This window comes from Columba livia, chromosome 5 (genome assembly GCF_036013475.1).
Source record: "Columba livia isolate bColLiv1 breed racing homer chromosome 5, bColLiv1.pat.W.v2, whole genome shotgun sequence".
Taxonomy (NCBI): Eukaryota; Metazoa; Chordata; class Aves; order Columbiformes; family Columbidae; genus Columba; species Columba livia.
In genome coordinates this window covers 40,656,550-40,678,824 of record NC_088606.1, presented here as the reverse complement: position 1 = coordinate 40,678,824, position 22,275 = coordinate 40,656,550, and the positions used below count along the sequence as shown (strand labels likewise).

General features: G+C 42.0%; 1 protein-coding gene across 10 annotated transcripts in view; it reads left to right on the top strand.

The window, feature by feature from the left end:
* Positions 1-20,450, top strand: part of LOC102098523 (cytosolic phospholipase A2 beta) — a 58,320-nt gene extending 37,870 nt beyond the window's left edge. For 8 of the 10 annotated variants that reach the window (XR_010473005.1, XR_010473001.1, XR_010473000.1 and 5 more), the window contains 15 exons: positions 397-460; positions 794-921; positions 1,044-1,154; positions 2,178-2,215; positions 3,126-3,261; positions 4,242-4,378; positions 4,638-4,860; positions 5,471-5,588; positions 6,575-6,712; positions 7,864-7,968; positions 8,621-8,806; positions 11,840-12,006; positions 12,889-13,075; positions 16,451-18,546; positions 19,628-20,450. Coding sequence is in view for 1 of the 10 variants with exons in the window: in XM_065064579.1 (XP_064920651.1) it covers positions 397-460; positions 794-921; positions 1,044-1,154; positions 2,178-2,215; positions 3,126-3,261; positions 4,242-4,378; positions 4,638-4,860; positions 5,471-5,588; positions 6,575-6,712; positions 7,864-7,968; positions 8,621-8,806; positions 11,840-12,006; positions 12,889-13,075; positions 16,451-16,698 (1,986 nt within the window). In the remaining 9 variants the exon portion in view is untranslated. Of the gene's footprint in view, positions 1-396; positions 461-793; positions 922-1,043; positions 1,155-2,177; positions 2,216-3,125; positions 3,262-4,241; positions 4,379-4,637; positions 4,861-5,470; positions 5,589-6,574; positions 6,713-7,863; positions 7,969-8,620; positions 8,807-11,839; positions 12,007-12,888; positions 13,076-16,450 lie in introns of all 10 variants that reach the window. The other 2 variants (XR_010472999.1, XM_065064579.1) reach the window with 2 other exon arrangements.
* The last annotated feature ends 1,825 nt before the right edge of the window (positions 20,451-22,275 follow it).

The window sequence follows — 22,275 nt, the reverse complement described above, 5'->3', positions numbered from 1 at the left end:
AGATGCCTTGTAGACTAATCACTGCCACAATACACAGAAACTCGTCATCAGGTGTCCTTCCCCACCCTTCCTAAAAAATTATCAGATACATGTGTAGCTGTTTGGGCAACAATGTTTTGTACAGAGCTTCCTGAATTGGGGATAACTTGGATGGGTATGACATCCTCTGGCAATGCACCACTGCATGGACAAGCTAGTTCTGAAGCAGCATAACTGGGCTGCTGTTCTGGCATAATGAACTTTAAATTTACTTTTGTGCAGCTGAATAGTTTCCAGCATTGAAACCAGTTTAGTTGGCTCTATAATATCGGTAGTGGTTGTCTGTATGATTTTTCATTATTTGCTGCAGATGTGGCATTTGCCATCTTCACCCTTTTCCACTCTTGTCTTTTATAGTCCCGTGAGGTTTGCTGCTTGGAAGTTCAAGTGGACATTAATGAAAGCAGGAGATACTTGACAGGTATACCGATTTCTTTGTGAAGCAGCACAAGACCAAATCAACCCTATCATAGTCATTCAGACCCATACAGAGGCACTTCAGGATACAGAGATGACTAACAGTGTTCTAAAGACAGTAAACATAATGCAATGAAAGTCCCTAAACTGCCTCCAGTTGTAATGCTGATCTCTGTGTCTTTTCCTTGAATCTACCAAGTCGGGCACAGTAAACTTTGTGGAGGGAAGTGTGAGAGAGAGCTGACTCTGGGAGCACTCCAGGCTGTGGGGTGATGGCAGGCGCACCGGTTTTGCCTGAACAGCAATATTATTCTCTAAACAAATCTGTTTTCACTAGAGGGCAAAAATCTCGTGCTTACGGTGTCTGCATCTCATGAGGGAACACAGAAAACTACAGAGGACGCAGATACTTTCTACTTCCATTGTGTGAAGGCTTGGGAGCCAGTTCTAAAAGTCAGGCTGCAGGTAATAAGCACTATATGATACCACTGTTCATACTACTTACTTATTTCCAGTATCACCAAAACAGTAAAGAACTAGATTGTTTCTATTCTGTAAATAAAACCCATGTTTTTTGTTCTCTGTAGAAAGTTTCTGATAAGGAAGATGACAATAGCAATTTAAGTGACACCTTAACAGTACCACTGAAATTTCTCCCTGTTGGACATAAAGTGAGAGTAACCCTCCCTGTAAGACATGTAAGTGCTTCACAATTTATGTCACCTTTTGGAGAGAAGAATAAAGTAACCTTAAGTATTTAACACCACAACATCAAAAAAAATAAATAAATCAGTAACTCTGAGTGTTTTGTGCAAATACCAGTTTTCTGTGAAAAAGGTTGGTTTTCTCAGAGAAATATCTATTTTCTGTCAATAAAATCAATTATTTGATCTAATCCTTGCCAGTTTAGATTCATTTAAGACCAACTTCTGCTGTCCTTACATAGTTGAAGGAGAATATTCAATACCTCTGGCAAGGCTCTGGGATGCCCCACAGCTCTTTATCAAGCCCAGGCAGCTAGCTCAGCCCATATACCTGAATTTAAATGGTTAAAATTAGATGAGTTGAATCTTGCCCTCAGAGAACAATTCTTTCACATTCTTTTATGTGTACAGTCATGATGGTAACTGATGGAGAGATAGAACTCTAAGTTAGTTTAGAAGCAGTAGTAGTGCTGCTGTGTGGCCAGATGAATCTGTTAACAACAGCCAGACATTCTTTACCAGACCTTTCAGCAAATGACAAGTAAAAATAGGAGGAGAAGAATTTCTCAGCAGCCTAAGGGAGAATGAAAGTCTGTTTTACCATTAGAGATTACCACCCCTCTGTTCGGGCTCTCTTATCTCCAGTAGGTTTTTGGAAGGATATAGTGACTTGTATTTCCTTTTCCTGTCACTGTCTCTGTCTGGCTGCTGTTCTTCATCCTCTAGGATAGGGGGGTGGCAATGTGGTACTGCTGCTGGGTCAGGATGGTTCATGGAGGTGTATTTATAGTGAGGAGGAAATCCTGTTTCACAGCCCATTCATCTAGCTGCTTTGACTCCTCCTGCCTCTTTTGCTTCTCTGTAGTATGTAGTACGTTTGGTGTTTAGTTGCTTTCCTTTTCTTTCCCACTACAGTTTTGCAAAAAACTATATGCAGGGTGGTAATGGTACAAGGCACTGAAAATCTTAGCTTTTTCCCAGTAATTCACGTTCTTGTTCTCATTGCTTTGTTTACAGAATGTGCCACTGCAATTGTACCTCCAACTAAATGATTGGTAAGAGGACTGTTTTTTTCTCTAAAGATTTTATTGCTCTTTGAACTATGAATTCTAGAACAGATTATCCTTTACTTAGATGCAAGGAATGTGCAAGACCAGAGGCAAAATATAAGAACAGTTAAGTCACCATTAAGGAGTCACCACAGCAGATCAAAGTTAAATGTCCTTGGGGCAAAAGAGTCATGCCAAGATGCAAAAAAAAAAAAAAAAGGAGAATTTCAAACGGTGAGGAACTTAGTCACTGAGCATCCTTTGCGTCAAAGAACCACAGACTTATTGGAGGATTCTTCAAGGGTCACAGAAGTGGGAAGAAGGCAGAGAAAAAAAGGGAATTTGAAATAAGCAAAGCATCCAGAGTCCATACAATACTCAAAAGACACAGGTATTCTTAAGAAAATAGATTTGTGGCTCTTGTGATATCAATAGAAAGAAGTACAAGGTAGGGAAGAAGAAATGTTACACTGTAAAATAATGAGACAGACAACAAATAAACCAGAATTATTTGAATACTTCTTTTTTCTTTGTACTGTTTCTGTATAAATCTATGGTACAAATCCCCATGAAAGGTCATGTTAGGTTCAAGTTACCGTTTGCTCAGAAATTGTATGAAGCAGAAATAGAAAGGATTCAGCTTACAAAGCTACTGAAAGACAGAAAGAAGCCTTTCTTTTTTCATATTTGCTGTCCTTAGCTAACAGTAGAACACACACTGAAACATCAGAAAATAAAGAAACCACATAGAAGCAAAGTACTTGATTTATTTGAAACTGGAAGCTGCGTTTCTGTCTCTAAATCTGAACAGAGAATCTTATTTTTTTATTATATTTGGTAGGCTGCAGTTGCTGAAAATAGCTCCATATATATTTTAAACACCAATCTTGTGCCTCTGGATTTGTTTATGTTTCAGCACAGAAAACCTAGATGTGCGGTTTGGGTATGATCTGTGTCGAGAAGAGCAAGAGTTCTTGCAGAAAAGAAAGAGGGTGGTTGCCAGTGCCCTGAAGAGGGTTCTTCATCTGGAAGGAGATCTGCATGGACATGAGGTCTGTGAGCTGGAAGCCAAGCATGGGCTCTGCGTCTATTGAATTAGGATTGGCGCAACTCCCCACAAAATTTCTGGTAGTTTCGACATGTTGATGACAAACCCATTGATCTGAATGGCAGCAGAAGTCCTCAGCGTGGCATACCTCCTACTCATATAAAGTTTCAGCTCAGCTATTCATGCCTCCATTCTTTTCAATGGGTCAAATTATTCCTAAGGACATAATATATCACTCTTCAAAGCCAGAGTTTCCAACAGTGTGATGTAGCTGGTCAGCAAGATTTGAGGTGTTGTGCTAGACACAGCCTAGCCAGGCGACCCAGTTCAAGTAGGAAAACAGGATTATTTGGAATTCACCTCACATAGATATTTATGAAATCATTGTGATGTCCATTATTTAGGTTTACTCTTTTTTTGATATTTTCAGAGCACTTTTCACACAAAGTCAAAATTCTTTAGGGTAGCGAAGAACATTTTATAACAAACTCCAGCTGAAGTATGTTTTGTTGCCAAGAGCCATGGTGAATTTTTAAGTGAATATTTATTTTCCTGCAGGAATTATGTTTGTTGAATGGATGCTGTCCAAAGAATCATTTTCTTTACTTTATATATTTTTTCTGAACTCTGCTCAGGACCTCCTTGAATCCATTTTTAGTTGCATTTGTTGCAATTTTTGTTATTTATAATAAAATCATATCATTTTCTGTTATCAATCATTGAAATTCCAATCATAAAGAACAAGGGGAGGAAAAAAGGTTAAGACCACTGCATATTCAAACTTATCCAAGATTTGGGGTTAAGGAGCCTGCTGAGTATCCGGAGGTTTGTTGGAAGAAGGTACTGGTAAAGACTGACTGAATGTTGATTTAATTTCATTGTCCTTCAATGAAGTCTGCTGAGGAATTTGTAAGAGCTGTAATTAGACTTTTCCAAGTAGGCAAGTGAGTAATTTTTTGAAGATAATACTTATGTTTTTAACAGGTCCCAGTAATAGCTGTTATGGCAACAGGCGGAGGCCTCAGAGCAATGTCAGCTATGTTTGGCCACCTCTTAGCTCTTCAGAAGCTACATCTGTTGGACTGCGTTACCTATGTCACTGGGGCTTCTGGCTCAACATGGTGCGTATAGAAAATGAGACTGGTATTTGGAATGTCTGTAATATGACATTTCCACACAGTGAGATGCATGTCTTTCGAAGTCTTAAATTGTAAGTAAGTGAATGCAATTCCCTGGTAAAGCTATTACTGTTGGCTTTCAGTCATAACTTCAGTTTAGGCTTGCTGATTCTCTTCTGTGACTAAAGTAGTTGGGTAAATACAGTAATTTTCCAAACCCATCCAAATAAATGGATTATTTTCTCACATTTCTGTTCTTTAGGACCCTAGCAGACCTGTATGAACATGCCGACTGGTCACAGAAATCTCTGGAGGGGCCACTTCAGGCAGTAAAAGAACAAGTGACAAAAAGCAAGCTCAACCTTATGTCTATAGAGCATCTGAAGTATTATCACAAAGAAGTCATTGAAAGGAAAAAAGCAGGACATGTGTCATCTTTTACAACCCTGTGGTCACTTATCCAGGAAATGTTCTTACATGAACAGGTATGTACGTGGTCCTGCCACACATTTGGGAAACATCCACTCATTTTCTTCGGAGCTTTACTCTTTGAGGGCATGAGGTAACGTGTGGAACAAATCCAAAGTGACTGAGGCATCCCAGTGTGGTTTGTAAACAATTACAAAGGATCGTGTAGCCAGGATTTTCCAAGGTAGCTAGTGGTTGAAGGTGCCTCTGTACTAGGGTGCCCAACAGCTAGCAACTTCAGTAGGCAAACTTTCAGAAAGAACTGAGCAATCCCCCCTGAAAAGTCAGGTCTTTTAAAGCCAGTTTCCAGTTGGACACTTCAGAGCTAGAGTAATCTGTCCTCATGTGAACATTAGTCTCAGTTTTAGTGAAGATCTTTGGGATACAGGCAGTCAAGGCTATTAGATATTAATGAAGAAGTTACCAGGTATCAAAAAGAAAACTAGGAAGGAAAGTGCAGGAACATGAAAGGAGATGTCTCATAAAAATGTGACTCACAGTTTCCTCTGGGTTGTAAAACGTATGTTACCTATCCGTATTCAGATAGATTGTGTCAGTGGTTTTGCCCTATGTTCTTCCAGAGGTTTACTGTGATTTTTTTTTTTTTTTTTTAATCTCTTTGGTTAGCCAAGAAAGTACAAACTCACAGATCAGCGCAAGGCATTGGAGCATGGACAAAACCCATTGCCTTTCTATGCAGTCCTCAATGTGAAAGAGGAGAAGTTCGGTACTTTCAAATTTAGAGGTAAGTATTCCTAGAGTTTCTTCTAACTCTAAGTAGGGCCTAAAGAGAATTTGGAGGAAGGGTGTGTGTATGTGTGTGAAGAATGGAAGGGGAATACATCTGATGCTTGCCTTGACTCTGTATTCATCTTTTAATAAAATGTTTGTGTTTTTTGCAAACTGCTGGGTGTTTATTAGAAAGAGCAGAACTGCTAGATAACATCCTCAGGCATGAACAGGTCATTTCTGAAGATCTGGGCTGAAGTTCTAGTTTTGCCACAGACACTGAGAGTGTGGGCAAATCATGTGATCTTTTTCTGCCTCAGTTCCACACCTATACAATGGCTTTGATGCTTCCTTAGTTTGTAGAGGTGCCATGAAATTTAATTGTCACTGCCTTGAATACTTGAATACTGATGAGGGTATGAAAATGGAGTGGAATATGATTGCTATAATGGGTGTGATATGGCAGTCTTTAAATGGACACAGGCTACATTCAGCAAAAAAGTATTAAAATTAACAGATACTGGAAAGAAAAAACAGTTAGTACTTACATTTGGTTAGTTTTACTGTTCTACTGCAATACTGTCCAAGACAGCCTGAGTCAGGAAACTGCATGGCCATACCCACGCTGTGATGCTTTCCAGTTTGGAGCTGATGTGTCTTCAGGCTGCTTTGTTATATCATGTAGACTGACATGTTTGGGTTAGTAGACATTTCATGCCTGTCATTCCTTGCAGGCTGCATCACACTTGCATGTTGTACATTTGATACCCTTGATTTAGAGATGCAAGTGGATCCCAGAAAGGCTACTTCCTTTTATATGCAAATCATCTCTCAGTTTGTGTGGAACTGAGCAGCGTAGTTTGCAATACAAAGCTACTGATAGTACAGAGCTGCTGAGACAAGCAAGGTCCATGGAGCTTGTAGATAGCTTTATCCACAAGGGAAGGTTTTGTCTTCTTATTTTTATTACAGTAAGCATGCTATGTTTCAATTCTTTTGTAGAGTGGGCGGAGTTCTCTCCTTATGAGGTGGCCATACCAAAATATGGAGCCTCCATTCGTTCGGAATATTTTGACAGTGAGTTCTTCATGGGAAGGCGAGTGAAGAAGCTTCCAGAATCTCGGATCTGCTATCTGGAAGGTGACCTAGCAGTCCAATATAGTTAATCACAGCATGCTAGAAAGCATGGTACTAGATAGCCATAGGTCTGTGTAAAATACTCTTTGCCATCTGGTCTGCTCTAGGTCTTGATTCAACGGGCTTTCTAACCCTTTGGTACACTTCTGGTCTTTGTAAAGCTTCTTTCCTCCTGTCCTCCCTTTTAACCTGGGCAGATTCCTGCTCTCTGGACCGAACAAGCAGGTGAAGGAGGCAAGTTGAAGAAATAATAAACCATTCTTCCCTGAAGAGTCATCAAATCTTCAACTTAATCAGCTATACTTGTAGACAAAATACTGCTAGGGTAGTATTGGAAGGAGCTGAAAATTAAATATAACTCATCAAGAACAACCCACAAAGGTGAGGTGGGTTGAGAATGGTGTCACTAATCTTCCCTGCCCATAAGGATGAAGAAAGCTCTTTTAATCTCTGACAACTGTTTTGACTGGCTGTTCTTCCTCTAAAGGTGAAGAAAAGGGGAAAAGCAGCTAGTCAGGAGAATCTATCTGCCCCAGGCAGATTTTAAATCTTTGTCAGAATTTTAGCTTTTGATACCAAAACCAAGATCCCAGTGGAGACAAAAAAATTGTATTTCTCTCACTATGGAGTCTGCTAGAGATTGAATTTGTTCCTCATGTGAGTACCTGGCATGGTGCTTAATGACAAAGGATAGTTCTTTATTTTCCAAAAGCAGACTCACATATGGAGCCAGTTCTACTTTGGCCCTAGATCAGTTGAACTCTGCAGAAACAAAAGATGCCTAAAAGGAAAAAATGGGTTTTATATCAATTTAAAGAATAGATTGCTTTAAAAAAGGGCCTTATGCTTATATGGCTTCACCATGCTTTCAAAGCCTGCTTTCTCTCACAAGTGCACAGTAAACCCTTTAATACATTGTTTGGATGACTTGATACATCTTATTTTATTACACTGCACTATACAGTGAATGGTCTGTATGTAGTTATTTCTTGAGAAAGAGCGCTAAAGTGCTGACACCATTATGTCTGAACTCTGTGAGACCTACTGCTTCAGCTGTGTCGTGACAAGGTCAGTTCACATGGGCCAAAAATATGTAGCATGGATGCTTGTAATAGGGGTTGGCATGTGATGGTCCCATGTGGTTTGACTTGCAGGTCTTTGGACAAACATCTTTACTAGGAATTTGCTGGATGGCTTGTACTGGTCCTCAAATTCAAATGAATTCTGGGAACGATGGGCCAAAGATATGGTAGATATAGGTAAGAGTTTCCAAATCAGTATTTGGTTTTGACCATACAGTGCTTCCTATTTAGGAACGGATTACGAAAGATATATTATTGCTACTATTTGTGAACAATCTCTCATATGTTTTCCCTAAATTGCTGCATGTTGTGTTGCCACACTGTGGATCTTCCAGCATGATTTTCACCTGTATCAGAATGATTGTTATCTGATGTTTTAATTTAATTTAATTTAATTTAATTTAATTTAATTTAATTTAATTTAATTTTATTTTATTTTATTTTATTTTATTTTATTTTATTTTATTTTATTTTATTTTATTTTATTTATTACAAATGTTTTTAATTTAAAATTTGCTCATGGTCTGTTAAGTGACTCCTCCCATAACTGCAAATGAGGAGGGTGGCTTTTACTCGTAGGCAAAGTACAAAGCCAGTGTGTCATTTGAAAGAGTAAAAAAAAAAACCAAAACTGTGCTTGCTTTAAAGAAAAGCAAATATTTCCCTATTTAAGTAGGATTGGCCATGTGCATATGTTTTCAAGCAGACTGCAAGAAACAGGGAGGGGAAGGACCCACCCACAAGAAGACAGCAAGGGCAACTACCCAGTAAAGGTGCCCAGCAGAACAGGTTGCAGATGGTTTTTCTCACAGTTCCTTCTCTATTGCAGAAAAATCTTCACCCGAGGACAACATCACTTGCATCGAGCCTCCATCTTGTTTGTCAGGGAAGTTGTTCGAGATGTTTCAGGACATTATGACCAAGCGTCCACTACTGGGAAAGTCTCATAACTTCCTGAGAGGCTTAGAATTTCATAAGGATTATATCCAACAGAAAAAATTTATTGAATGGAAAGGTAACTGCAACAAAGAGTTAGCTGCAGTGTGCAGGTAACATCTCAGATTTTTTTTATTTTTAGACTTTGGAAATCTCACATTTAGAGATGTTTTCTCAGGGTTTGGAAATCTGCCAAGACGGAACTATATTCATGGTGTCTGTTTCTTGAAGGCAACAGGTCTAAATGATCTAGTCCATGGGCCACTCTTTCGCCTCCTGAAGAGAGCTGTAATTTGTGTCAAAGCATGCTCTTCTACAGGAAGCTTGTCACTCTGCATAGGTACAGTAGTCAAAATATTCAGAAAGGGTAGAATCTTTTGAGGTTAAGAAACAAAGGTAATACCGGAAACATAAAATAGCAGGTTATTATGTGGATCAGATGAAGGAAAGAACTGGCTGCAAGCATGTGGTTGTGTGGTATTCCTGCCTAATGATTTATCCATCTAGAAAACTCTCTTTAACCCTTCAGAAACAGAAATACAGAGATCCCAAACCAGAAAGTTAAAGCCACATAAGTTTTGACTGTACATATTAAACAAACAGAATGTGTAGACTTGATGTATAAGATGAACAGCAAAGTAAACAGTCGTAATAGTTCAATGTAAAATCTATGAAACAATCTGTAAAATGATAGCAAGGTGATGGAGATGAGGTTTTGTGCGTCACAAAACTTCCTGTAATCCCAGCATCCTCATTTATCATCATCATGAGCAGGTAGCAGTGTGGGAGGACCCCACATTATTAAGGTTAATCTGACTTCAGCAAGAAAACACGTGTTCTCTGCCTCCCCTGAGCCCTTCTCTTTGGCAGCTTGTGTTTTCTCTCCCCTGTTTGTACAAGTTACAACACTTTTTGTCCTCAGCTGACATTGCTACATTGTTTGCTGACAATGGCAAGAGATGGTGGAGCTTTTTTTGTGGATTAAGGCAGAGCCCACAGTGTGATACGTGATTTTAAAATGTTCAGTAAGCAAAACGTTTGTGTCCTAGAAGAATTTGCTGTAAGAAAACGAGAGGAGAAAACAAGTAGCATAAAAAGGGTGGGTGAGAGAAGGAGCAAGCAAGTATCTTAAGAAGGTGGATGAAGGAAACATTGTGAGTCAGTAATGTTAAAAAAAAGAATTTTCCTTACATTTGCTGATTAGCAATTTTGTAAAGGCAAATGGGTGGAAGTGGATTTCAAGAATGACTTGGAGGAGGAGAGCATAGGGACACTAAAGACTACCTCAGAGTAGATATTCTACAAATAAAGTAAAAGAACTGGAAAGCATGAAGTCTGGAGTGGGAAAAGAGAAACTGGAAGTGTGTAGTGGGAAAAATTAGCAGATTTTGCATCTTCTTTTGGATACCTGCATAAGACCAAGCTAAAAACAGGTATGGATCCATCTCCAGGAACAAGAGTTAGATGCCAGCTCTGTGAGCAGAAAAGATACTGCCGTGGTAGGTGAAGTCTCCAGATACAGCTGTGTTTTCAAGGCTTCCCTGCAGCTCAGGTTACCTGAAACATTAAAACAAGGCTTTAAAAGCCGTGTGAAAAGCCCAGTTTTCATGGTGAAAAGTTTGAGAACTCATAGCCTGTAATTATTGTAATGCATTTACAGTAGGGTTCATGCTTTTAAAGGAACTCCTGAGACAGGACTTCCTAAAGTCCCTCTTTGGGTGTGGGATGGAAGGAAAAACTCTTCCAGGGACATACCTATTGCTAGTTCACATATCCAGCCATGAATAAATGCTGCACAGCTCCATCTTCATGATAAGAAAATGGGGGTAATGGAATTTCAACTAAAAATATTAACCAAGCCAAATAAAACTAAAACGTGCACTCTGTTTCTCTGTGAGGGACTGCAGGCAAATGTCTCTCATTACAGCAGGATCTATGAATTCCCAGCAGCCATGAATACTAAAATAAGCAAATAATTTTGTAAAGACTTGACAGTGAGGGAATGGAACAAATATGAGTTATTACTTCAAGCTGCTGTCAAACATTCCAGGCTATGGAACAAGCTGGAGTTATTCTGCACAGTTAAAATCAACACTACAGGATGAGGCCAAGGAGGCAGAAAAAAAAAAAAAAAAGAAATGCCGGACTTTACCTGCAGTATTTCTGTGATAAACAGTTTCTTAAAATACATAAGCACAAATGATTTAAGGCTCAAGGGGTCTGCTCTGGGCTTTGCTACCTCACTTGTGAACTTGAGGAACTCTCTTAAACCACTATTTTGACTTTTAAAACAATGGTAAACTGTTTCTTATTCCATCAGACTAGAACTGGTACCAGGGGAGCAATGGTGGACTTGCTGTCTACAGGGCAGGCTGGTGGGGTTGCTGGCAGAGAAATGAGCCTAGCCATGAGAAACTGGCTTTAGATCTCAACTTCTCAGTTAGTATAACCCACTTTTGGCTCCTTTTGGCAGTCATGTAAGGTATAATTAATTCAAGCAATACTTTAAGGTACTGTGTGTATGACATGGTATTCCTTTTGCAGCATGGCTAAGATAATTTGTGTAAGAGATCACAGAAAGGAGGTTGAAGTCAGATTTTTCATCCTAGGAGAGGAGTCTTATGCTGAAAATGCAAAAGCAAAAAAGAGCAATGCAGAAGTGCATTGATGTGCTGAGTGCATTTGTGTGCATTGATGTGCATTGAGTGCATTTATTAGATTTGTTGCTACACTGTGAAATTGTTTTTGTTGTTTGCATTTTTCCCAGTTCTTAGGGGAATAAAAAAATCAGCTAAAGTCTGCATTCTGTGAAAAGTCATTCCCCAGAGCAGCTGTGAGGCCAGTGGAGTCTGCGTCTCACGTGTCCTCTGCCTGGTTGCCTCACAGCCTGCCTTTGTGGTGTGCCTGGGGCATGTGGTAACAGGCCAGATGTGCCCACATGTGCAGTTTGGAGGGCGTGCTCCTGGGGCCACGTTTGTGGGCTCGCACTATGGAGGGAGGTGAGCCTGGTCTCGAGGGCAACCAAGGGGCTGCCCTTAGCATGTAGTACAGACATAATTACTGACTTCTTTCCTACCAGTGCACCACTAACTATATTTAAAATGTTTTTCAGACACTGTGCTGGACTCTTTCCCTAACAATCTGACACCGTTGCAGAAATATCTTTGCCTGATAGATGTTGGCTATTTCATCAACAGCAGTGGTGCGGCACTTTTCAAGCCAGAGAGGAATGTAGATGTCATTATTTCACTTGATTATGGTTTGGGGAATGTGTTCAAGGTGAGATAAACATGCTTTACTCCTTACAGCCTTGGTAAAATTCCACTTGTGAAACTGTGAGGTTTAATAGCCAAATTCATATCTGATGCTCAAATATCACAATGACCAGTTGCTCCAAAAATTACTAATTGGTAAAGGCATGGAAGTGATCCTCATACTATGAAGGTTAGCTTGTGAGGTAAGTAATGGAGTTTGTTGGTGTTCTGAAAGAGAGGACTGAATGAGGCCTGGTCTCTGTAGGTTGTCTTGTAGGTACCATGCTTATATAATTTTAATCACATATTTCAAGGCTCCTGCAGGTCCTTCTGGGTGGTCAGGAAAATTCCCCCTTCCTTTTATTTGTGTTTTGTGATGAGGAGGGATGGGCACTGACCAACCGGACAGACTATGGAGATGGTTGTGTCAGTAAAACTTCCAAGTAGGCAGCTGTCCAGGTCTCAATCAAGAGCAAGCTAGTCACTGTACCTTGGAGGAGGAAAGACAATTCCCTCAAGACCAGAACTACAGAAACTGTTAGGGTCTCTCCTCTGTAGTGCATTGCAGCATTCACTTCCTAGGATCCTAAGGGATTGCAGTTAACAGTTGGTTGCTGGAGACATGAACTTGATCACTCCTGCTCTGTACTCAGGACAAATTCTAAGTGTGGCTTTTCGGCATTCTCTCGCACTGTAAAAAACATTACAGGGAGATAAGAAGCATCTTCTGACTTGCAGTGAGTGGTGGCAGAAAGTAGGGTTATTCTGTGGATACTTCGGACTGCATGTTCATTGCAGAGTGATTTTAGGGACTGAATTAAGTTGCCACAGTATTTCTATGACACCTCACTAAATCTGAGTATTTTCTTAGTGTTGGATTTAAGGCAATGACATTCTGTGTCCACAGCAACTAGAGATGACATACAAATACTGCAAGATACAAAAAATCCCATTCCCCAAAGTGGAGATAAGTAAAGAAGAAGAGAAGAACCCAAAAGAATGTTACGTGTTTTCAGATGCAGAGGACCCCAGAGCACCCATAATAATCCATTTCCCCCTGGTGAATGACACCTTTAAGGAATTCAAGGAGCCTGGTAAGTTCAGTTGATGAAACTATACTTTTTAGTTGAGTTCAAGCCACTTGTTTTTCCACAGCACGGATCTTATTTGTCCTTTGTAGCAACAATATTAACTGAGGGCACAGATTTTGCGTGTGTGGGACTACCCTGGCTCCTACCCAGCATGGTCATACGCTTAAATTTGCCTCTTCCATTGGGCTATGAATGAGGATGCCCAGCCGTCTGTCAGACCAATTGAAGTTACCACATTCAGCTCAAAGCACATGAGTTTCCACCATGGCAGAGAAGAAGGTGTTAATTCTTTTCCTGTTAACCAAGTCATGTTAACCTTTTTACCAAAACTGGGATTATGTTCCACACATACAAAGTGAAACTGTATCTCTCATCCAGGAAGCCATGATGTGACAGAGGTAGCTGAGGCAGGACCATGTCTGTGCTGATTAGCCTCTGCAAACTGCTCAAGAGACAGGTTAGCGAACCACAGCAAACTCAGTGAAGTTGAGTAGGTCACAGAGCAGAACAAGGCTTTACGCCACAACTCACAGAGCAAGGCACGCTGGAGAAGGCAGCACTTGCAATGGTAAGATGGTGGGGAAAAGATAGCACTAGAATTCCTCCCCAATCAGGAAGAAACTGAGAACATCTGCCAGTTGCTTCTTCCCTCACCTTCACCCTGTTAATGTAAGACTGAGCAGTAAGCAAGTAGGCTGGACACTGGTTGCTTCTCCCATACTCTCATGCCCTTGTGCCAACCACCATCCAGGTAGAGAGAATTAGCAAGTCTCTCCAGCAAAAATAAGAAAGATGTTTGTGGCCCAGCAGTCAGACCAAAAAGAACAGGCACATGGCTGCTAACAGCTGGGTCAAGTAATTCTGTTGTGAACCCACTCAGAAAAATAAAAAGCAGGAGGTGGAGGGGATGCAATGTTTAGTTAGCATAAGCATAAGAAGCGTAAAAGTTACTGATGGTCCTACCTTGGCCTGGCCATTACATGGTATTGGTAGAAGCACTCTGGGAGAAGAAGGTTACTTCCTTTAATAAAAGACAGTGAATCAGAAAGAGCTGCCAGAAAAGCTGTTAATCTGTGGCATACACAAGGGAAAGACTGTATTACTCACAGGGAAGGGCCTTGTCCTGTATTTGCTAAAGAGCTTTGCACATAAGCTGGGCAGCCCTGTGCACATGATTAACAGACAGCAAGACCCACATTTTCCCAGGTGACATAGCTCATATCCTTCCACCCTTTCTCCAGGGAATTCAACAGCAGACATGGCTTTGCTATGGGGACATATGGAGCTGGGTTGGCTCTGTGTGAAGCCCCAGCAGGCACTGGGCAGTGGGGTTTGCCCTCAGGTGCTGTCTTTGAATGCAGGCATGAAACAGCAAAGGCTGAGCTAGAACAAGAGGGTCTCAGTATAGGCTAGGTCTTCCCAACAGCTTCTGGGATATGCTGCAAAAAATCAGACGGGCAGTGTCCTGTTGGTTCCTCTGCTGTCTAGGTTCTTAACCTCAGCTCTTCCTCTGTGCTGGAGCTCTTACAAAAATGAACCCTGAAGTATCTCACACACAACCTTTTGAGTTGTCAGGCCATGGGGAACTTCTGCTCTCCCTTGCTACTGCTCAGCGCAGCAGACAAAGTGTTCTTCCAGCTTTGCCCAAAATTATATTGTGGTTCTGAGGCCACAGCAAAATGGATGTCTCTAAGGGAACATTTGGGGAGGATTATGAACAACAGCAAAACAGGTTAAGTAAAGCTCCTTTTCCACTATGGTGTTCACCGTACTCAGAGAATATGTGGTGTAAGAGATACACCAACAAAATCACATTTAGAAACTCTAGAGATGAGGAGAGGAGGTACCAAGGAGAGGCAGCTAGGTTTGTTACCTGGAGACTAGGGATGGCCCAAACAGCAATCCACAGTGAGAGAAAGCCATTGAGCCATTGAGCAGGTAAAACAGGTGGGTGCTTTACAAGTCTCTCTGAATGAAAGATGGATGAGATTACGCACAGCAGAGCAGCTGCTGCAGTTTCTCAGTGCTCCAGGCCCAAATTGGTGAGCTATGACACTCACCTGCACATTTCTGAGCAGTTGATCATTCATCAATCAAGCTGACAGCCAGCAACTGATGTGGGTGGCTGGGAGAGGAGGGTGCTTGGCAACAGGCTTGCACGGATTTCAAGTTTAACAGTGGAGCTTTTCATTTCTAGATGACTGAGAGACACCTTGTGGAATGTGGCTATTTATTTTTTCCTGCTTTTAACTATTTATCTTCCAGAAAAGAGAGAATCAGCTTGGGAAGTGCCCCTTTACAATACAACTATAGACTGTGCTTTTGTGTACCTGAGACAGATGTGGCTGTATCTGGATGTGGATAGCACAGATAACTTGGGGCTCTGAATATTGGGAGGCTCAATGAAGCAAAACTTGGGTGTTTTTAATACAGCCACTTCTAGTGACAGCCTGTGCCCAGCCCCTTGAACTCATCACACTGCCCAGAAACCACTACATTAGATTAAATCCTGCTATGTCTCAAGCAAAATTCATGTGTCATTTTCATACAGTTCTGGTAGACATCACAGAGAATATCTCAGCAGTATGTAGCCCCGCTGTCAGTCATTTCACAATACATCTGTGGTTTGGACACATTTGGTTCAGACTGCAAGAAGATGGGCAAAAAAGACAGAAAAAAAAAAAGTGTAACTGTGAACATTTGTAGAAGAATGAATACGAGACTGCAGAAGTCCCTGGTGGAGGGAATTAGGGTGTCCTACTTTTCGACAAAAAGATTGACCGAACAGGGAGGATGGATGTTGGTAAAACCAAGAGGTTGGGTTAATCCAAGGCTGATAAGTGGAGCTGAAGGGTGAGAGGCTGATGTGGGGTGCTCTGTGCTCTCTGCACCTCCACGCTGTGCAACAGGCAATCCTGCCTGGTTAGCGTCACGCAGCCCCCTTGTGCGCACCAGGTTGTCCACTCGCTCCAGCTGGCAGATACGCTCTTGTCACGGCTAATCGAGTTCTGATCATGGATTTTGGATGGTGTTCCAAGTGTGTGGCACATCTGAGAGTTAGACTTACAGGGTTTAAGAAAGGATGAGGCCCCAGGGGCCAGGTATGACTGTCTGCAGGGGCAGGACGGGGGTAAGGTTGTGATTCCTGCCAGCTCTGCTGAGAGATTTCCAGGTCTGAGCTTTAGCAGGAGAGGAAGGAGGAGCGGCTGGGAAGGCTGAGCAGGGATGGCTCTTTCACGCTGGGGGTGGGGAGGGTGCAGTCTTTCCTGGAGGCTGTTTTTAGCAGCGAGTTCTGTCAAACAGATCCATCCCCTCCACCACCATGTATTTTGTGCTCCAGATTCAGCTCACTGTGGTGGCTTTTGTCTTTCTCTGCAGGAGTAAAGCGCTCTGTCTCAGAGATGGAAGAAGGCAAAGTAAATCTGGAGAACAACTTCTCGCCCTATTACCTCACGAGGCTAATCTACTCCTCTGAAAATTTTGACAAACTCGTGAATCTGAGCAAATACAACATCCTCAATAACAAAGACCTGCTCCTCCAGGCAATCCGGAGTGCTGTGGAACGGAGGAGGAGAAGTGGCAGGACTGCGAATCTCCCCAGCTACTCTGGAGCTGGATACCGCTGAGCTGGGTTTTTGCACTGTTCCCCACTGAAGGCTGTGACAGTCACATTACAACACATCACAGTCACATTACAACACATCACAGTCACATTACAACACATCAAAGTGTTTGTTATTTACACAAAACTGAGGAAACCTGTACATTTCTCATCTTGCCTTGTTCATGCTCCCAGCTTTCAAAAGGGTTTATTTAATCTCCCCCCCTCAAGTTTTCAGACCACAAGACCCTCACACTGTGGTCTTACTTTTTAAGAAATTAGGGTCCTGGTTAGCAGAGACCTTCCAGGACCTCCCTGATGCTATAGAATATGGTGATGGTGATAGTTCTTCATATGTGCCTGTCCCCTTAAACTTGAGCCCATTGTTGGTGTCTTTTCAATGCTCTGTTACAAACCAAGTCCTGGCCGTTTGCATTCAGTCATGTCCAGATTTTCAGGTAGACTGAGCAACTAGAATTTGCACTGAATTGGTGGGCTCCGCTTTGAAGTCAGGACAAAGAGTAATATATATCTGTGAACAACAGCCAAACTGCAATGTAGACAATCGCATTCTGTCTGGCCAATTCCCCTTGCTGATTTAGAAATTATTCATTTTTTCCATTCCTCTGCAAGAGTTTGGCACAGAAACACTGCTCTGGGCTGCCACGAGGGGGGCAGTTACATTTCAAGGAGAGAGGACATCGGCTGCAGAGACTGAGTTTGGTTCTTTAAAGTGTTGCCTGGAGGAAAAAATTCTGCATAAAGCATGAGTGATTATATTGATATATAAGTGTAGTGCCTTTATGCACTGAAATGTCAAGAGCCCGAAACAAGCTTTTCATACCAGAAACTCAGGAGGAATAATTACCATAGACTCAAATATGTTTAATTTAATGATAATGACTGAGACATAAACTGGTGCTCCTTACATATGTAAACTGAATGTAGGATAACATAACTCACTGAGTGTATAACCATTGTATTTTCACACCCAGAAGGTTTTTGCCCTTCACAGTCTTCTATCCGTAACATCATAGGCAAGGTATTTTTAATAGGTGCTATACTAAAATAGAGCACAAATAAAAAAAGCAAATTCTTTATCACACCTCCTTGCTGGAGGAGCAAATTTGGAAAAATGACGCCTGGTTTTCATTTGCTTTGGAGTGCAGTGAGAGACTTTGCCTTGAACTAGGAGCTTGGAACATCTTTATAGTCCTCCACTATATTAATATAAAAAGATGGTAGGTAAGAATGCTGGGCAATACAAAACAGAGCTCCACAGAAGTCAGGGAAGTTTCCAGATGTCCTAGTGCTGAAGGATTTGGACCTGCTTCTGGCTTATTTAATCCAAACATAGCATATTCGTTGAGACCTCCAAGGAAAATCTTATACATTTTGTCTCTGTTGGAAATTTACTTGATATCTAGAATTAATTTTACTTGAAATCAAAATTAGACAAAGAAAGAGAAACAGGGGTCTGCTTTTTTGGTGTACATGGACAGTATTCAAGTTCAAGGGTTTTTTTTACGAAAGGCTTCATTGCCTGAACCCTGTATCTACTAAATGCTGCTTGTGCTGCAAGCAAAGGGAATGGATAAGGCTCAGCAATAGTCCTTGTACAAGGCTTGTTTACTGAGCTAGGGAATACCATGCAAAACCCGAGGAACCTGAACAGCTGGAAAGCAACTGTACAGCCGAATTCAGACCATGAGAAAACAAGAACTAGTCGGATACTGGCTGCAGGAAAAAATAAAGAGCCTCTGTGAGCTGAAAGGTGAGGTGGCAGCAGGAGGCTGCCTCAGAAGAGTCCGACCAGCAGGATCTGTTGCCCTCGCACAGGAGAGCAGCACGTCCTGGCACGGCCGTGGTGCGGGTATGTGCACATAAAGCATATGCAGCTCTGTGCACGCACATGTACAGGGTGTGCAATGTTGTCAGGCTCCTCTTGCCGATCCTGCAAGTAAACCCTTCTAGGATGACTTGGAAGAGGCTGTGTGCTCCCATGTCCCATGGCCTGGCGCACCTTGATTCACCCGGGCTCTGGTGCTTGCCCCTTCAGCTAGTCAGTGTTTGATCTGTAACCCTCGTGAAGTTTGGCAGCATGTGCAGGACAGAAAGGCATCTCAGACATACTGAGAAAACTTGGTCTCTCTAAATGCTCTACAGACCAATAACTGGGGTTTTCGGTGCATTCTTAGTGCTGCTGACGCAAGCAGAAATACCCACTAAAATGTGAAAGAGACAGAAAAGACACAAGGTTTTCAGATAACTCACAGTCAGTGCAGAATGACTTTTCTGAGGGACTGCTAAACCCTGTTATAGAGTGAGGAATGTAGCAGTGGGTAGGGAAGGCAGTGGGAAGCTGGTGTCACTCACCCTTTGCCGGGAGAACTGTCACCCAAGGTTGTGCCAACACTTAAAGAGTAGGGCCAGGGGCTGCTGCTTAACCTTGCAGCCAAGAGGCACATGCAAGTGTGTGCCCCTTGACCTCCTGGGGTCCCCATGTGGTACCCCTGTAGCCTTAAACGGTAACAGATTTTAAAATATTTTTGCATTTCAGAGACCCAGATTACATGTGGGCTGTATCATTGCGCAGAGCGTCGGTTTTTCATTTTCTTAGTTTTTCGTTGTTGTTGTTTTTTTGGTTTGTTTTGTGGGTTTTTTTTGGGGGGGGGTGGGGGGTGGGGTTGGTTTTATTTTTGCTTTATTTTGATTTTTTGTTTGTTTGGGTTTTTTGTTTGTTTGTTTTGTTTGGTTTTTGTTGTTTTTTTATTTTATTTTATTTTGGGGGGTGTTTTTGTGTGTTTTGTTTTGCCCTACCCCCTTTTTTTTCTTTTTTTTCCTTTTTTCTTTTTTCCTTTCTTTTTTTTTTTCGTTTTTCCTTTTTTTCCTTTCTTTTTCTTTTTTCCTTTTTTTCATTTTTTTTCCTTTTCCCCTTTTTTCCCTTTCTGTAGCAGGACATCAAGGCAGTATGTTGCTGACCTGGCGGTGTGGCAGGAGGACCTGGAGGGCATTTGTGCGGGCAAAGGCTGCTGGAGGACTCCGCAGGGTGGAGGGACCTGCACCTGGCACAGCCCCATCTGTGCAGCTTGTTGGGAAGCGGCAGCTGGCACACCCTGACCCCCCAAAGCACACCTGGGCCCTGGTTCAGCACCTGCTCATTTGCACAGCCCAAACCCCACAAAACTGTAGAGCACAAATGCAGTGACATGCTGCATCATCAGTGACCTGTGCTCAGGTCTGCTCCTTGACACGTGTTTCCTTCAGGATGTACATGAAGCCTAATGGAATGCACCACTGAAATGTTACCTGTTTGTTCCCCAAAGGTTGTATGTTTGTTCCTTGTCCCCAGTCGTGCCTGGCCACGTGCTACATGCTGTCAAGTTGCTGTTGGAGCAGCGTGTGTGAAAACTAAAGCAAGTGCTGCAAGGCGAAAGCTCTCTGCTTCTCACCAGAAAAAAAATGTGTAAAAACACACATGGCATGCTAATGAAATGGGCCTTGCTCGTCTGGCATTATGTTTGCTTAAGCACTGAAGATGAATGCATGTGTGCGAAAGCCTCATCCGAAATGTACCACAGATCACTGCTCTCAGATGAACATCTTGCTGGAACCCCCCCCCCCAAATACAGAGCTTGCTATCTGCTGCCAAACACAAAGGAAACAAAGTTTGTTTTTACAACTGTTAGCTACTCTTTATAGAAATTGCTTGCTTGTGTCTTTTAGCTGTTTAATAATATATTAATTAAAAATAAAATATTGTGAAGGAGCACCAGACCTATGAAAGTCTTTACGTGCTTAAACAGAAGACTACATTTTTCCCAGCTGTATTAGCACTAATTATGTTAGATGCCTGCTGAAAATTCTGTAGGGCATGGATTGGTTTCAAGATCGGGTGGAAAAATCAGAGACAAGATGTTCTGGTTTACAAAGGTGTTCTGAGCCTGGAAAAAACTGGGACAAAATCTATCCCCTGGGGTAGAATCCTCTTTGGTGTAAAGGCACAAGGCAGGGTAGCAAGGCAGCTCTACTGAGCCACAGCCAAAGCACAGCCTTATTTTGTCTCTTGGTGATTTGATTTAAATGTGTACAGAAGTCTGCCTGTCATTGAAATTAACTGTTACAAATTAAATGGTGAGTTTAAAGTACCTAAGTTGAAAAAAAAAAAAAAAAGGGTGTTTTTTTGTTTTGTTTTGTTTTGTTTTGTTTTGTTTTTTTGTAAAAGCAGTTAGAAACTATCAACAACAAAGGAAAACGGAGCAGTTTCCCATTACTTTCATTTACTATATTTTTTGTGACGGGCAGCAGCTCCAGCAAAGGTACAGCAGATGAGAGAGCTGGACTAGGCAAAACAATACAATGATTAGATCACCTTGTTGAATGCGAATGGCTGGTCTGAATGAGTCTGGGCACAAATTTAAACTCTAGATGTTGTATGTAGCCATAAAGTATTTACATAAACCTGATGTTATGCATTCTCTTTCCCTCCCACTGGAAAATCAGTCAAGGCAGAGGAGAAGATCGCTAGCAAAGAGAGAGAATCATGCTTCAGGCTGCCTAAAAAAGGACTGAGGCTGAAGTCGTTGTCAGAGGAGTTAAGGCCTTGAAGCTTTAGCTTCCATATCTCAGGGAGGAGCCACTACACTGTCCTGGGTGAAAAACATGCCTTTTCTCCCCAGCTTTGTGCTAGGTAACTTCTTTGGCTCAGAAACAGAGTTAGGCAGGGAATAAAGATATATTCTTCTTCATGATTGCACCATACCTTAACAAGTAAAGCCTAAAATCCAAATGGTTGATCCAGTAGAGAGGTGTTTAGGCAAAAAAGGGCTAAAGAGGCCCTAGCTCCTGACCTGAAAGACAGGGATGGGGAGCAGAATGAAGCCCCAGTAATCCAAGGGGAAATGGTTAGTGACCTGCTACATCACTTAGACACACATGAGTGTATGGGGCCAGATGGGATCCATTCAAGGGTACTGGGGGAGCTGGTGGAGGTGATCACCAAGCCACTTTCTATTATCAGCAATCCTGTCTAACCAGGAAAGTCCAAGCTGACTGGAAGTTGGCAAATGTGATGCTGATCTACAAAAAGAGCCAGAAGGAGGATCTGGGGAATTACAGACCTGGCAGTCTGATCGTGGTGCTAGGGAAGGTCATGGAACAGATCATCCTTAGTGCCGTGAGACCCAGTCAGCATGAACTTATGAAAGGCAGGTCCTGCTTGACAAACCTGATCTCCTTCTATGACAAGGTGACCCGCTCAGTGGATGAGGGAAAGGCTGTGGATGTTGTGTACCTGGACTTCAGTAAAACCTTTGATGCTGTTTCCCACAGTGTCTCCTGGAAAAGCAGCTCATGGCCTGGATGGGTGTACTTGTCATTGAGTAAAGAACTGGCTGGATGGCCATACCCAAAGAGTTGTGATGAATGGAGTCAAATCCAGTTGGCAGCCGGTCACGAGTGGTGTTCCCCAGGGCTCAGTATTGGAGCCAGCAATGATCTGGATGAGGGGATTGAGTGCACCCTCAGTAAGTTTGCAGACAACACCAAATTGGGTGGGAGTATTGATCTGCTGGAGGATAGGAAGGCCATACAGAGGGATCTG